This window comes from Protopterus annectens, chromosome 14.part0, assembly GCF_019279795.1.
Source record: "Protopterus annectens isolate FY-2018-M chromosome 14.part0, PAN1.0, whole genome shotgun sequence".
Classification (NCBI taxonomy): Eukaryota; Metazoa; Chordata; order Ceratodontiformes; family Protopteridae; genus Protopterus; species Protopterus annectens.
The window spans coordinates 577904693-577921624 of record NC_056748.1 but is presented as its reverse complement, the minus strand read 5'-3'; the positions used below and the strand labels follow the sequence as shown (position 1 = coordinate 577921624).

At 42.0% G+C, this 16932-nt stretch overlaps 1 protein-coding gene across 6 annotated transcripts in view; it reads right to left on the bottom strand.

Moving 5' to 3' along the window:
- Positions 1 to 16932, bottom strand: part of MGMT (O-6-methylguanine-DNA methyltransferase) — a 2722240-nt gene that overhangs the window by 355004 nt on the left and 2350304 nt on the right. For all 6 annotated transcript variants that reach the window (XM_044056316.1, XM_044056312.1, XM_044056314.1 and 3 more), the window contains one exon: positions 13653 to 13792. In XM_044056316.1, the coding sequence (XP_043912251.1) occupies positions 13653 to 13792 (140 nt within the window). The remainder of the gene's footprint in view (positions 1 to 13652; positions 13793 to 16932) is intronic.

The window sequence follows — 16932 nt, the reverse complement described above, 5'->3', positions numbered from 1 at the left end:
CCTTTTTGTAGGATGTCAATGTCAGCTTGAGTGTCAATAATGGCTCCCAGTTTGCAGTCGTCTGCAAACTTGGTCAACCAGAGTCCTTTGGTGTTAGCCTGAACTTCAGAGAAGTGTATACCAAAAAGGAGAGGACCCAGGACAGATCCTTGTGGGACTCCACTTGTGACTGCAGATTTGGAGTCTGCTACTTTCACCATGTGGGTTCTGTCCATGAGCTAGTTGGGAACCCATCTTATGATGTAGGGGTTAATGCCTAGGTTGGTGAGTCTGTCGATCCCTGAGTGGGGGATAGTGTAGAAGGCCTTGGCCAGATTGAAGTAGGCTGTGTGGACTGCCTTGCCTTCATCGACTGCTCTGGTTACAGATTTGAAGAAGTCTATCAGGTTGAGGAGACATGTCCTTCACAAACGCAAACTGTGAGGGGTCCAGGGTTTGAAGGTTCCCAATATCTCTATTTATAAGGTCCATAATGATGTGCTCCATGGTCTTACAGATCAGGCTCATCATGCTGATGGGGCAGTAGTTTTCTGGGTCAGTAGTCACTCCCCCTTTGTGGAGTGGAATGACAGTGGCGGTGCATCATTCGGTGGGAACAAAGCCTGAAGTGAGGTTGTGGCTGTACAGGGCACTCAGGTGAAGTGTCTGTTCCATTCGTAATTCGTGTAGCATGCAGCCAGGTATATTATCAGGTCCCATGGAAGCTGTATTTTTGGCTTTGAATAGTGCGGCTTCTACCTGAGCAGCCATGATATTAGGGATTTGGCATTCCTTGGATATTGGGATGGGCTCTTTTGGGGATGGAGGGGTAAAGTTTGCACTAAACCGGTCGGCCAAGATGTTGGTAATATCTGTTGGTTCAGTATAAGTGGTGCAGTTGTGCAGTAGCTAGAAGCACCCCTGCATATTGTTATGCAGGTTCTTGACGTAACTGAAGAATGCCTTGAGGTTGTCTTTAGCATCTGTTGCAATTTTGTTTTCATAACTAGCTTTGATGAGGGATCTCAGTTTTTTGCTGAGACTTACATAGGTTCATAGATTAGTACTAAGCTAACTGCCCTTGTGAGCCATTTTAAGCCTAGCCAATTATCCCTTGTGAGACTCAAACCCTGCACCTTGTGTTTGTAAGGCAAACACTTTAACCATTAGGCCACCCTCCCAACCCCAGGAGTTTTTCCAGTCTTGGGACTTTGTCCTTTTCTGCAACAGTTTTTTTATTCTGTTGTAGAGTTTGTTAATGGCAGGGGACCGCCAGATTGGCTTCCTTTTTTTTTTTTGGAGGACATGATCTTGGTTCTGTTCAGTATGGCCTGATCCATGCACTTGTGTAAATGCTCATACAGCTCCTTGGTGTATGATTTAGCGGCTATACATCCTTCCCCTGATTGCGTGGGTGACGTGAAGTTTGACACTTCTGTCTTTAGGAGCACAAAATTGGCTTTGGAGAAATTTTTCAGTGCAGTTTCCATCATGGTGGGGTGACGGTGGGATTTGGATATTGACTGTGATTAACTTATGGTCAGATCTGACCAGGGACGAGTTGATCACTGGTATAAAGCAGCGGTTTTCCATGTTTGTAATGACCAGATTGAGAATGTTTCTACCTCTGGTGGGGTGAGAATGAGTTGATCCAGGGCGCTGGAATTAATGAATTCCAGAAACAGTTGGGCAAATGAGTTGGAGCAGGAGTAATTTTCTCAGCTAATGGAGGGGTAGTTAAAGTCTCCCAGTATAATGGTATTGGGCTGAACCTTAATGCTTTCCAGAGTGTCCAGGAATGCGGAGTGGGAGTCTTGGGACATTGTGGGGGATCTATAGCAGGCTACAACCTGGATTGCAGTTTTATCCAGTATTAGTTGTACCTGTCGTATTTCTGATGCATTATGTTGGGCAACCAGTCTGGAGGTGTGCGTATCCTTTACGTAGATGAATACACCACTGCCTTCGGGGCTTCGGTCCATACCTCCTTTAGGGCTTCGGTGGAGGTTTGGGGGCTGAAAGGTGTGATATGCTATGTAGCCTGGTAGGACTGGGGTACTCTCTGGAGCCCTATGTTGTCTATCAACAAGGTACAATGGTACAGCTTTGGTAGGTCCAGTGACTAAACTGAAAATTTAACACCATATAAAGTTTGCTGTTGGGACAGTTCGACCTTAGACCACTGATTACTAGGTTATCCCTTCTGGGAGGTAATGGTTTTTATATAGACATTAACTGATAATATCTTGCAGATTTACTCATGGCAGCATTTTATAATGGCAGTCTTCTAGGTTGGAGTTTTTTTTTTCTCGTACTCAGAAAAGTGCATTTTAAGCTTTGCAGGGAGCTTTTAATATTTTTAAGACCAACTTGCAAATTACAAACTGAAGTGCAAAAGGCAGCTAATTCTTTTTTTTTTTTTTTAATACAGTCATAATTAATGTTTTCTGATCTTGTGACATGATCTAGATGCTCTCAAAGTTAGTGACATTACTTTGAGACATGCTGTAGGCCTACAGTTCTAGACTGTAAAATTTTTAATAATTTATTATTACTTTGCACTCTCCCTTCATGTGCACTATTATGACATCTATCTTGGAGATGATCAGATTATTTCTTCTTTTTCTTGTTTTTTCATCCAGTGAGAACAGTGTAGACCTTAGGGATTTACACTGCTTACTTCTGCACACTTCAATAACTGATAATAGCTCATTTTTAATAATTTTTCAAACTACGGACATGTTGTAGCTCACCTAGTGAGTAAAGCATTCCCTCCGGTTGTATGTTTCCCTTGGAATACAAAAGGGCAACTTTAAATGTAAACAGTACTATTTTGGATGTCATTTCATTGCCAATTTCTACATTTATTAGTCACATTGCATTTTTATTAAAATGCCCAAAGGTATCCAAATGTGTTCAAACACTGACAAGAAGCTGAATTATCAAGAGAATTACACTGAAACTAGGTGTTAGGTTGAGATGAGTGAAGCAGCATGCCAGCATGACCACTTTCTCCAATGCCATTTTACCAGACTCCTCCTTTCCTTTTTTTTAATTGATGGTCCAGTGAGATAAGGAATGCATTGTTCCTCTGACTCCTCTACCGCTTAAAGAAAAACATATTCTTCTAAAAACAATTATTAATGTCTAATGGTAGTTGGGGCCAGGGGAAAAAACCCTACCCCCTTTCACCTTACACTGTCTACCCAGAAGAAGAAAAACACATCTGATGCTTCTACCCACTGGTCTATGTATGCTTATCAGAACGACTATGAAAATGAGTTCATACCAACTGAATACCTCTCTTTTTTTTCTCAGATATTTTTATTATTTCCAAAAAAATCTTATTAAATCACTTACAGTGAATTTCTAATATCAATTTAAGTAACTATATAAAATATTTACATTTGGCCTGACATAACTAAAAGAAACCAAATATTTATGAAGCATAGCTAGTAAATTCAGTTACAGAGATATCAGAGAGACTGATTACATTTGCAGATTATCAATCAATGACAGAACTTTTCTCCAGGAATTGTTGACTAATGGCTTAGGGTAAATTCTGAGTTCTTTAGTTTTGATCTCCATTGATGCTGTTTTCTTCAAAAGAGATAAGAAATCCTCCATAGTAGGCACTACATTAGAGTTCCATTTCCTGGTAATACGTTTTCTGGCATTCACCAGTATTGCCACAGTAAATACAGAACAAGTTCATTTTATTCAAATAAGGACCTTCATTCGCATTTAATAAAACTATTGCTTTACATAGAACAAAGGACTCTGTAAATAATGCCTGTAGGAAGTTATTAACATCACTCCGATAAGTTTTAACAACAATACAATCATAAAATATATAGGACTAATTAGCTTTAGTTATTCGACATCTCCAACATAACCCATTTTTAGTTGAGCTAATTTTAGCAATTCTAACAGGCATTAAAAAAGCTATATGTAGAAACTTCTAACTAAATATTTTCCAATAACTGAATATCTCTCTTCTTAAAAGATATTAGGCTAACATGACCAATGATGTCAGACCAGTTTTTAGGTTAGTTAAACTGTTTGGTGTAGCTCTGTTTTCATCTTTGATTCTTTTCATGTTGCACAGTCAGTTGTGATGCATGAGTCCCTCCTCACCAGGCATATGCTACCTGCACATCATATGGGTATGCTAAGAAGCTAATGTGAAAAAGTCAGCACAGCTCAGTGCACAGACTGCTAATGTGCTCATATTGTTTGCTGCTAGTAAGCTAGGAATCAAGTAACCATATGATTCCATTCTAGCACTATTTTTCTCTTCCTGCAGAAAAGCAACGGTTTCAGCTTCACAAGCTAACAATGCAGTAGTGCTAAGTACAGAAGTACAGTCAAATTACTGGCTCATATTTTACATTTAAGATGCCAACACTGTGCATCACCAGTGAACTTCTGCTGTCTGACAGGACAAGATTTAGCATTAATGATGTAGTTTATCACTACAGGATTTTCAGTCTCTCACTCTCTGAGTGGATCAACTGAGTTAAATCCACAAATTCAGAAGCAAAAGTGGCAACACTTTATTCTGTATTACCCAAGTTTGCTAGTAACTACAACAACTACAAAGTATCTGGGTAGAAAATAGTTTATTATACAATGACCCCCCATTAATATTCAAAAACGTGCACGCTGATTGGTCAGTGTGCACGTTGTAAACCAGAGTTATAGTAATGGAAAAAGGTCCGGTTACCCGGACATTTTCCATTACTATAACTCTTTTTTTACATCAACGGAGAAAGCAAGATCTCCGTTGCTTCACACTGTCTCGCTATGTTAAACTCCTTTAACATAGCGAGCCAGTTTGTAAAAAGCAACGGAGATCTTGCTTTCTCTGTTGCTTTTTTCAAAACTGTCTCACTATGTTAAACCCATTTAACATAGCGAAACAGTTTGTAAAAAGCAACAGAGATCTTGCTTTCTCCGTTGCTTTTGCCCACAGCTCTGATATACTGCATAGGCATATGCATGCGCAGTGCATCAGAACTGCCGCAGAATACCAGACAGCTGCAGAAGGGCAGCAAGGAGGCATTATACAATGCCATTATTTAAGAAAGGTAATTTTTTTTTCTTAATTAATGTCATTGTATATTAGCAATAACCCACTTCTGGGTGTGGGTAATGCTGGATTTACCCATGGTTGGCTTTGTTTGGCCACTCGGGCTTCGTCCTCGTGACCAAACCACACCAACCGTGGGTAAATCCAGCATTACCCACACCCAGGCGTGGGTTATTGCTATAATATACTTGGGCTGAGGGCAGATGAAGCTGTCTTTGCTAACTATTTACTATTCAGACTCACAACCGTTTGGGCAACACTTCTGTTAAAATGCCTACAATATTTATTCATTTCTTTGTTATTTTCTGCTGAGTAAGTGGACTGGTTCAAGGAACATTTTCAGCCATGACCTGGGGAAGATTGTACAATGAAATTGAAACAGCCAATAGTAAAAAGAACTTATGCCTTACCATAACGTTCCATTTGTGTTGTTGATCTTCATCCATTCATCACTGATGGGTTCGGTTCTGAGCCCTTGGAACTGAGTCAGCCTCATATCAAAGTTTGTGCCAGCCAAAAACTCTTGAGCTAAGATTTTACCCACAATCCCCTTCTCCCTGTTACCTCAGGTCGAGTTTGCCCTAGCAAGTAAAGCAGAGGCTGCCTCCAAGCAAAAACCTTAGCCCAGGAAATGGACCCAAAGATTTCCCAGGAGCCTCTAGGAGGGGGAAGGAGGATGGGACGTGATGAATGGATGAAGATCAACAACACAGATGAAACATTATGGTAAGACATAACTTCTTTATCTGGTGTTGTTAATCTTCATTCCATTCATCACTGATGAGACTTGAAACACTGCCCTCAATTCCAGAACATTTATGTGTATATTGGCCTTTAGCTCAGACCACGTGCCTTGGACAGTCATTCCCTGATAATGGCCCCCACCCTATCAGAGAAGCATCCATGGTCACAATGGTGCTGGGCTGAGGGGAATGGAAAGACCAACTCCAAAGTGTTGTGTCTGGCTTCATCCACCATGAAAGATTAAGTTTGCACTGATCTGTAATACGAATATGGTAAGAAAATGGTTAATGGTTTGAATACTATTGGGTCAACAGAAGCCACTGTAGGAGTCTTATGTGATATCTTGCTAGGGGGACTACAGACATAGATGATGCCATCGACCCCAGCAACTGTACCTGTCGAGCCGGGACCAATCTGTGGCAGAGTATCACTTGGAACTGTATCCTTAATCTTTGAAGCCTGTGATCCGGGAGAGAAATCAAGCAAGAGCGGGTATTGAACATTACCCCTATAAACTCCAGGGTCTAGGTCGGAGTTAGATTAGACGTTTCCCAATTTATAGATATTCCCAGGCAATGTGCCAGATAGAGGGTATAATGCAAGGCTGTTACCAGTAGATGCTTGGTGGGGGCGATGAGGAGCCAATCATCCAGATATGGAAACACCTGGAATCCTTGTAGTCTCAAGTGAGCTGCCACTGCTGCCATGCATTTGGTGAACACTCTGGGGGCCGTAGAGAATCCGAAGGGCAGGGCATGAAATTGGTAATGATTGGCTCCCAGCCGGAAGCGAATGAACCTTCTGGAGCATTTGTCCATTTTGATGTGGTAATATGCATCTCAAAGGTCTATTGAGCACATCCGATTGCCTTCCTTCAGAAACAGGAGAATGGACTGAACCGTGACCATCCAGAATTTTTTCTGGCTGACGAACCTGTTTAAACTGCTGAGGTCCAAAATTGGTCTCTAGTCCCCTGTCTTTTTTGGCACCAAAAAGAACCTTGAGTAGAATCCGGATTCTATCTGGTCTGCTGGGACTTTCTGAATGACTCTTTTTAAGTACAGCTGTTCTACTTGAAGAGCTGCCTCTTCCCTTAGACTGGGTGGAACGTCTGAGATTCGCTTTGTAGGTATTGGGTAGGAGTCAAAGGGGATTAGGTAACCTCTGGATATTATCTTCGGCACCAAAGAGTCATCCATAATAGATAGCCAGGCAGTGGGGTGCAGAGAAAGGCATCCCCCAACTGCTTCCAGAGGAAAGCAATCAGGCTGCTCTTCAAGAGGGCTGATAGGGCTGTCCAGAGAAGGAATCCCTGGAACCCTGATTACACGGACCCCCTCTGCCTCTATAGGTGCATCTTCCGGAGGAGTTGCCCTGTCTGCCTCTGGGAGTAAACTTGCTACATGTGTCAGAAAAAGAACCCTGAGACTTTTTGTGCCACAATTTCCCACTTCTCTGGTTCCTGGAAAAAAGACGCGGAGGAGTGGAGAAACTTACAGCAACTGCAGACAGGGTCCTGCCATCCTGCTCACACCTGGCTAATGTGTCTTTCACTTTGGGGCCAAATAGGGAAGACGCTTCCACTGGAGCGTTAAGGAAGGAAGACTTAAAAGGATCTGTCTAGTCACACAGGCGCATCCAGGCGTGATGTCTCATAGCTACGCCTGATCCCACAGCTCTAGCCGCCCCTTCGGTTGCATGTGAAATCAACCTCATGGATGAATTAGAAATTGATTCCATGGTTGCTAGCTGAGAGGCTACCTTGTTATTAACCTCTTCAAATACCTTTCCTGACAGAGTACCAGAGAGTTCAGAGATAAGGTCTCTCTGCAGTGCCAGGTAGTTCAAAGACTGAATAGCAGAGGTCGATGAAGCAAAAACTCGCTTCCCCAGTCTGTCCACCACTCAGGACTCCCTGTTAGGTAGATGAACAGTATGGCTCTCCTCAGCAAGCTCTTTCTTGGTGGCTGCCATCACCACCATAGCATCCACCGGTAAACCCTTGGACCAATGAGGAAGATCTTCAGTAGGACAGAGGATCTTGTCTGGTCTCTTGGGAATTTCTTCAGCCATGTCAGAGTTCTTCTAGGTGTGCTGCATCACAAGCTGAACTAACTCGTCTGCAGGCGGGGTCACCCAGAAGGTAGATGGTGGAGCACAAAAGGCCGGCAGGAAAACGGATTACTCCGAGGAAGGATGTTTGGGCTTCCAATCACCCCTCTGTTTCAAGATCTCCAGGATATCTCCGAAGGAGACTCATCAGGGGGTGATCGTAGGGACCCTTCCCCTTCATAGTAATCCATATCCTCGGTTAGGGACTTCTCAGGGGAGTCCATGTGCTTCCTCTTGCACGATTTCTTCTTAAGAACTTCCTCAGTGGGAGATTCTGGGGAGGACCTGGAAGAAGGGGAACTCTGCAACAGGGTCTCCTGCCACTCCCGTGCTCAATCTGGGATGGTGGCCTGTGACAGCTGCAGCACAGGGGGAGGACATGAGGATTCTAACGCCGAAGGCTTGCTCACAGAGGCAAGAGCCCTCTCCATCACCTGGAAAGCAGAGCTGCCTGAAGAGGGATGGGAGCCCAGAACCAAGAAGGACAACCTCAGAACTGGGGTCATACCCCACTGCGTTAAGCCCACCCCCAGGAGTGGAGCCTCAAGCTGGATAGGTACCAGACAGGGTTCCCGGAGCCATGGGTAACACCATAGTAAAATCTGGCACCGACCTCTGAACCGAGGAAACTGCAGCTGAATCCCAGGCCTGAGGGAGACCCAGTTCCAACAGAACTGAAGGCCAAAGGGTCGACTCTGAGGCTGAAGTGAGGTCCACTATCGGCACCAAAGCTGAGGGTGCCGAGAGAGGTGTCAATGCCAAGGGCTTCAGAACCTGCAAGGAGGATGAAGGAGGAGAGTAATATGGAAGTCTGTGAAGCAGAAAACCCAAGTCCTAGAAGGGAATGGGGTTTAGTGTCAGAAGGAATCCCCCTGGCCATCAGCAGCTGGTCCACAAGGAGCAACACATCGAGTTTGGAGAGGCTCCTGGTGGATCTAATGGATATCCCCAAGGGGGACTCTGGATGCTCTAAGAAGGGACTGTAAACCTGTCCCAAGAAGGGGTCCACAGACGGGGAGCATCGGCTCCGAGCTTGTGTGTCTATGGGCACCATCGTCTCGAGGGGAGTGGCAGTGTTGGATTGAGTTATTGGAGCCGTGGAAGGGCTCGGAGTCATAATCGGTGTCGAGGTCAATATTTTTGTATCGGTCACATTCGGTGCCATAGATGTTGTCAGTGCCAAGGGAGTCGGCATCGAAGGTAGAGAAATAGAAGGCATGGAAGATGGTACCATAGGTGAAGACTTCTGCTCCAGTGCAGATAGTTTAGGCATCTTCAGTTTTGTCGCTTTCCTTCTCACCAGAGGGTGAGAAGGGAATGGAGTGGGGCCTCTTTTTCTCTTTCTTTGGAGGGGATGAACCCTCTGACGCAGAGAGGGCCTCTGAGAAGGGCGACTTGAGAAGGCCCTTCAAAATCAATTTATTTTTACTTTCGTTCATGGTACAAGAACTAAACCCTGCACAGAAGGAGCAAGGGGGTTGTATCGAGAGGTGACACACACCCAAACAATAAACACAGTCATCATGGAGGTCACTGTTAGGCATTTTTCTCCCACACTTCAGGCATTGCTTGAACCCTGAATTACCCTTTTTATCAGACATGTTAACATCAACAAAATCAACAAAGCACGACAAGAAAAATAACTAGGTACACAACTATAGTTAGTTAGAGAAAGAGAAAAGGAAAAGATACCAATGATGGTAAAGGAGAGATACCGCAGCGGGTAGAGAGATAAAGAGTACCAGCGATGGTACGAACATTACCAGCAGGTAACTGACAGGAAAAAGGGGAAGTACGACTTAGCGAAAAACAGGTAAAGAGTACCAGCGATGGTACGAACATTACCAGCAGGTAACTGCAGGAGCGGCCTTAGGTCAACTGGTGCCCTAGGCAAAAGGGCTCCATGGTGCCCCCCACCACACCATCCCAAATAAATATTGGAAAAGCACCCTACTCCATGGGTAACTGGCAGGAAAAAGGGGAAGTACGACTTAGCGAAAAACAGGTAAGAGGTAACACACTATGAAGAAAACAAACTCTTTAGGTAGAACAGTAAGATCAAAAATTCTGAATATTCCAACAAATATAACTGACTTAGCTGAGAGCTGGCTTGAAAGCGGCTTTACGCCAACATGGCAAACGAGATCTGAGGTAACAGGGAGAAGGGGGTTATGGGTAAAATCTTAGAATTTTTGGCTGGCACGAGCTTTGGTATGTGGCTGACTCAGTTCCGAGGGCTCTGAACTGAACCCATCAGTGATGAATGGAATGAAGATGAACAACATCAGATATAATATTATATAGAGTTACAACTGGTGCAGATACTTTCTCAGGGTTCATTAAAGTGCTATCACATCACATTAAGGGACATTGTGAAAAGGACCTGTTAACATGATGCTGTGTTTTGCAATTCATAGCATAATTAGCTGCAATGAGGAAAGACCTCATTACCGTCTAATTTACATGTCTATGAATCTCAGTTAACTACAACAAAGTGCAAATCAGCACTTCCTGCAGTAGTTTAACTTTGGTGGCCATATTACGGTTTTACAGGCATCCCTCCCCCCTCAGTTACTCTCCCACACACACACAAGTACGCATTCAAACTAAAACACGCACACGCACACACACACACACACACACACACACACACACACACACACACACACACACACACACACACACACACACACACACACACACACCCTACACCACATATACAATACCTGACTGAGCTGTCTGAATGTCCATGATATGATGTCTACTTTTTCTGTCCTAGTACATCATGGAAGGTTGCAGTACAACATTACTACCAGGCATTAGAGTTTTGTGTCATATCCTATATGCCACTGGTGTCCAGATATCCAGTCCCCATTCTTGTACTGTTTACGTATCATTGCTGCACAAGGGTACTCCCTGGTGTCTAGTGCCCCTCAATTCCCACAGTATTGTAATCTATGGTGTCTAATGGTTCCCCTACCTCCTGATCCCCATAGTGTTTATGCGCCATTACGGCACAAAACTTTAGAGTAATCCCTGGCATCTAGTGCCTCCCCTCACACCCACTATTGTACACTCTGCTTTTAGTTTGGGGGGTCTGTGTGTGTGTGTAGGTATAACAACCACCAAACAACGTGCATGCCCACACACACAGCCCCCTACCTACCTAACTGCACTCATACAGTTAGCAATTCATCCATACTCTCACACATACACACACTTGCACACCTTGGACAGAAGGTGGCACAATCATGAAGCAATCAGCTTGCAACAGTTTTAAAAACACAAGCTTTTTTTTTTTTTTTTTTTGTTCTGCTCTTCCAATGAAGAGCTTGGACAGGGAGGAGTATGTACCTCGATTGGAAAACCAGAGTAAGAGAGTGAACCTTATTTTTATTGCTCTTTTATTGAAGAACTGGAGGAAGGAGGGGGAGTGTACTTCACTAACTTGGTGGGGGGGTCTGCATCTGGCTTAAAGTGCCAGTAAAACTGCAAGAACCTCACAGAACAGCTCCAGTCAATAAAATATCCAGTTATTCCTCTGCTAACCCCCTTACTCTATCTCCAAGCAAATACATACACACACACTCACTCACACATGCAGCCCATTGCATAAACTCACACACACATTTCCTCTCCTTACCTTACATCTAAGCTCCCCAGTACTAACCCCTTCTGCAATGGTTGAATACCACTTTATGGCCATGTCTACTACCATGAATCGCAAGGAGCGGGCATAATAATGTACATTGCCGAGTGATTCAAGGAATCACTTGGTTTGTAGATGCCTTCTCTGAGACAGTTCTGGGAGGAGGAAGAGAGTGCATGGCAATTTAGCATATTCCTCTCCCCAGATTGCCTTATTAGCATATAGCAAAACCACAGAGACAACCCAACATGCTGCTGCACATATTTGTGCTAAACCACTTTGTTAGGGCTGTCTCTAAATTAAAATAAAGTCATTCCGAGCTGTACACCTCAGGTCCACCTCGCGGTAATCTTCATGAATTCCCTCATACTGTGGTACATATGCTTTAACAAGCAGTAATATCAAGATACAACACTTCTGGGCAGTCATGCACTAGAAAACGGGACTATAACATTTATTTTAACTAGGTTTTATAAACAGATAAAAGAACACTCTCAGCATCTTTTCCACATTGGAAGGAGAGGTAGGGACATACCAGGATCCCATGCCTCACAGGTAATGCTGATTGTAAATATATGTTAAGCATGCATAGTTTATGGTAGCTTTCACAGCCACAACAAATACAACACAAAATGCAGTATAACACAAAATATGGTGTTTCCTCTGTTGCTCCAAACAACTATAATTTGCAAAATCCTAATATTTGTATTGGCCAAAAAGGAAAATACAAAACACATGTAAGTCCTCAACAAAAGCATGAACTCAAAAAGAGAGCAAATTTTTAACCTGTTACAATCAAGTGATTTGGTAAAACATAAGATACAAAGATCACAGAAGGGTAGGCTGACAAAATTTTGTAATAACATTTGCAATGTAACATTCTGATGGAATTAAATAATGCTTACTTATTTTAATAAATGTGTTTTATTAATACAAATTTAGCAAAAAACTAGACGCCTCAGACATATCCTGAACTAGTTTAATATTAAGATTCTGTCGTGTCACTGACTGCTGAAGGGAAATTTCAGTGCAATAAGATACATGCAGACAAGCATAAAAAGTCCTTAATAGAAGGTCTTCACTGTTGTTATGAGACCAAGTATGACATCTTACTTATGTAAAAGGAAAAGCCACTTATGATGACCTTGGCACTAATCAACCTAACATTCTCCAGATCCCAAGAGCCTTTATTGTTCCTCTGTTTTTCTTTTATACTATTCTAATGAGCTTGTTAATTGAACTCTGTGGCTGCCCTTTGAGGACCACAGACCTCACAATCAATCTGAACTGCAGCTAACTGAAGTTTTTCTTGGAAAAAGGTGAGCCACCTTTACCAATTCACTGGTATAATTTGCAGCAACAACTGTTGTATCTTTCAGCTGCTGCTGGCACCTTTTCCACCTTCTCATAAAGTTGAAGGTCACTGTATGAATTATGTGAGGAAAGCTAACTACAAAGGAAAACCTGTAGAATGCATAGCACAGGAATTTTGCACCACCCAGACATTGTGTGTAGACAACAAAATTAGTAATTCAGTAGCTTTTTGCGAACAACTACATTGCAGAATTTTAACTTAAACATGTTCACTAGTACTGTTTCAGTGCTATTACAAAGTTAATATAATAGTTTCAACAAATACAGCTATCTACACACAAAGACACACACGTATAAAGCATTTTCTATACATCAAAACAGGAGCAGTTCTACCTGCCAGAATAACCTGTAACATGTTTTAGAGAGAGAAAAGTTACAGCATACCTTACTACAACATTTCTGCATAATGAAAAGCATGTTTGTTAAAAAATAACTTCACAAAATTAGGTTATGAAAAAAATGTTTCAGACAAGTGAACCTGAAGTTGTATTTCTGTTCATGTAAATAAGAATGTGTACCTAATGTACCTTAAAGGAGAGCTGCATTAACAAAAAAAGGACTCAGACATTTTCTGCTTCTGTTCTTCACTTTGGTAGTAGAAGAAAGTTGTCAAAATGATATTCTGTCTGAGTGTCTGTACAACTTTCACAATATAAACCTTACTTTCTGGATAAAAATATGTTAAAAGCAGACATAACTTACAGGATTGCTTCTCATTGCTCCTCCCACTGCTCTCGCTGCTTTAGAATTGCCTGCTAGGTCAGCTAAATATTTGTAAGAGACTCTCTCTCCAAATTTCACATTCTTAAGAAGGGTCCATAACACTTGGCTGGTGAATGTAGCTGAAAAAGTGAAACAAAAAAGTCCTGTCATACTGACTACGGTTCAAATGGCCACTATTATGGTATTTTTTTAAACATTTTATGCTATTTATTGGCTATTAAACTTCTGACAAATTATATATAAAAAAATATTTTACAATGCAAAAACTACAAATTAGCTTATGAACGGTCTAACGTACTTAGTCAAGCTTTAATGTTAGTTAAGTATTAATATCTCCATATACATGCACACAGCTAATAAAGTTCTGACCCTGCAGTTGTAACAGCATTCATAGTTTAATACACATTATGCAGCCTTGTATTCTAACCATGACAGTGGCAATCATTTTGTAGCCATTACTATGATTTTAATGATTAATTTTCATAACATATTTTAAGATGGTTGCTGCATCTGTACATAAATCTATCTTTAACATTCCAGGACTCACAGTGTGAGGAAATATTTTTTATTGCAGTTGATAATACAAGTATTATGATGCTCAAAGTAATCAGTTACTACAGCGCTGGCTATGGTGTGCGGGCTTTTGCAGGATGTTCCAGTTTCTTCCCACATCCCAAAGACATGCAGCAGATGAGCTACTGATCCTCCAATTTGCATGCTGATATGCATATGGCTCAATGAGTCAGCATCCCATATAAAATATAGTTGTGTAAGTAAACTTACCACAGATATTTTGATTAAATTACTGCTACAGTTCCCTTAGCTATATGGGATCATAGGAGGTTATTAGGCTAATAGCCCTGAGGCCCTTACAAGCCTAGCCAAGAGTTTATCCCCAAAAAGAAGTCTCAGTCAGCACCTTTCACCCCTGTCAATGAGGGACCCAGGTGGAACCCTTGGGACGAATCTGTGGTTTCCCATCTAGTCATCAGGGATCCTGCCTAGGATATAAGAGCTAGCTAATCTTCCAAAGCCTTGGGGCTCCCTCCAACTGCACCCAGGCTGGTGGATGTATGAGCTCCAAGTGGAGAAAACCAGCAGCCCAGATCTCAAATGGTTCAGGACTTTTTGCCAACTGTAAAAGGTAGGCCATGGTTGACAGATAAAGCTACAGAAATCCTTACCCTAACATAAACATAGACAAAAAAGGGGGATGGAGGGAGGGAGCAGCTACTGCAGCAGTGATTTAAATGAATATCTACTGTTACGGTAAGCTTACTTACACAACTGTACTATGCTTACTCATACATCAATGCTGCAGTAGCCTGAGCTATATGGGTAAAATACCAGAGCTTACACAGATTGGGAGAAGGAAAAATTAGATTACAGGAGCCTCTGAAAAATGGCCCTAGGAAAGCTTGTTTTAAACATGATCCTAGCAAATCTTGTTCTAAACATGGAAAAAGGAATCTAGTCTGTAGTGTTTTATAAAGATATGTAAAGAGGACAGGGAAGCTGCCTTTAGAATGCTTCTAGCGTCTACCACTTTCCAGAAAGCCATAAAGAAATCAAGGCCCTTGTAGAATGAGCCTTGATCCAACCTGGAAGTTTCTTCTTATGATGGGACTAACAAAAAGAAACAGCAAGGAACAACTATCTGGAAATAGTCTGCTTTGCCACAGTTTGCCCATTTTTTCTTACCTTCATAGAAAATAAATAGCTGTTCAACTTTTTAAAATGTTTAGTTTTGTCAAGATAATACCAAAGTTGCCTATGCATGTTCACAGTATGAAGAATCCTCCTCCATGTTCTTTAGGTTCTAGAAAGAAGGCAGGGAGAGGGAGTTGTAGGCTTACTGTAAAAACTCTGAAAGTACTTTAGGCATAAATGGGGGACCTGTTCTCAAAGACAATTCTTTATTAACAGAATACTAAATATGGTTGACTTACCATAAAAGCTTGCAGCTCAGATACTCCTCTTGCTGATGTCAGAGCAATCAATAGCACTGTTTTTCAAGTAATGGACTGTAAATCAGTTAGAAGAGCTGGTTCAAAAGGAGCCAAGGTTAATTCTTCCAAGATCCTACATAGGTGCCACATGTTTTGAGGTAAAAACATATGAAAAACCTCTTTCAAGAAAAGTCTGACCTAAGACTGTGATGAAATATTAGGATCCATAGTTAAAACATGCTGAAATGGCCGAGAGATGAACTTTGATAGAGGAGTGTGAAAGGTCAATGGATAAACAACTCATATAAATATTGCAAAACTAGTGGTACAGAAACCTGAATGAGTCCTGGTTCTTAGTGTGAGACCAACTAGAAAATCTTTTCCATTTACCAATTTTAGATTTCCAAGCAGCAGGTTTTTCTTTGTCTCCTTTAATACCTGCTGCACATTCTCAGAAAAAAAGGTGCCTAAAAGGTATTAAAATTGAGTCATCCATGTGGTCGCTTGTAGTAGTTTGAGGTTGGGATGTATCAAACAGCCACTGTCTTGTGTGAGTAGATCCATTACTGATAGCTTGTGGTAATTGTTCTTGGCCAATTCCATAAGAAGGGAACAAGTATAGTTGTGTACACTTACCATAAATGTAGATGTTTGAGTGTATTCACTGTTGCAGTCATCACATTTGGGTTATCTACTTGCAGTAGCCCTCAATCGGCCTGATTATCAAAGTCTTGGGTCCTGCATCGGTTGCTGTCTCATCTTCCATGACGTCAGGTAGTTAGGGGTGTAAAGCATCCAGCCAATGTCATTACATCAGTTTTTCTTGCCCCAGATGTCAGGTGCCCCCCAATGGGAAGCAATTAAATATATATACAAGGTTACACCTCCAACAAAAAAGCAAATAAACCAAAAAGCTTTAATCCTAGTAAAAAGGAAGAGAGGTATAGCCAAAAGAAGTCAGGGGGCTGGAGGGAGGGTAACCAGGACTGCAACAGTGAATACACTCAAACATCTACATTTATGGTAAGTGTACACAACTGTACTATGTTCTTCGTGTTTCACTGCTGCAGTCATCACATTTGGGTAGATTCCCAAAGCTAAGGATGGGAAGAGGAAATTAGATAGCATTAGGACCAGCTATAAGGCCCTGCGAGACTGCAGTGGCAAAGCCAGCTCTGGATTTAGAGAAAATTGGCAAATGGTAATGCTTGGTGAAAGTATGTACAGAACTCCAGGTAGCAGCTTCTAGGATGTCCCTGGTAGGGACACCTCTGAGAAAGGCTGTAAAGGTAGATGCAGCTCTGGTTGAA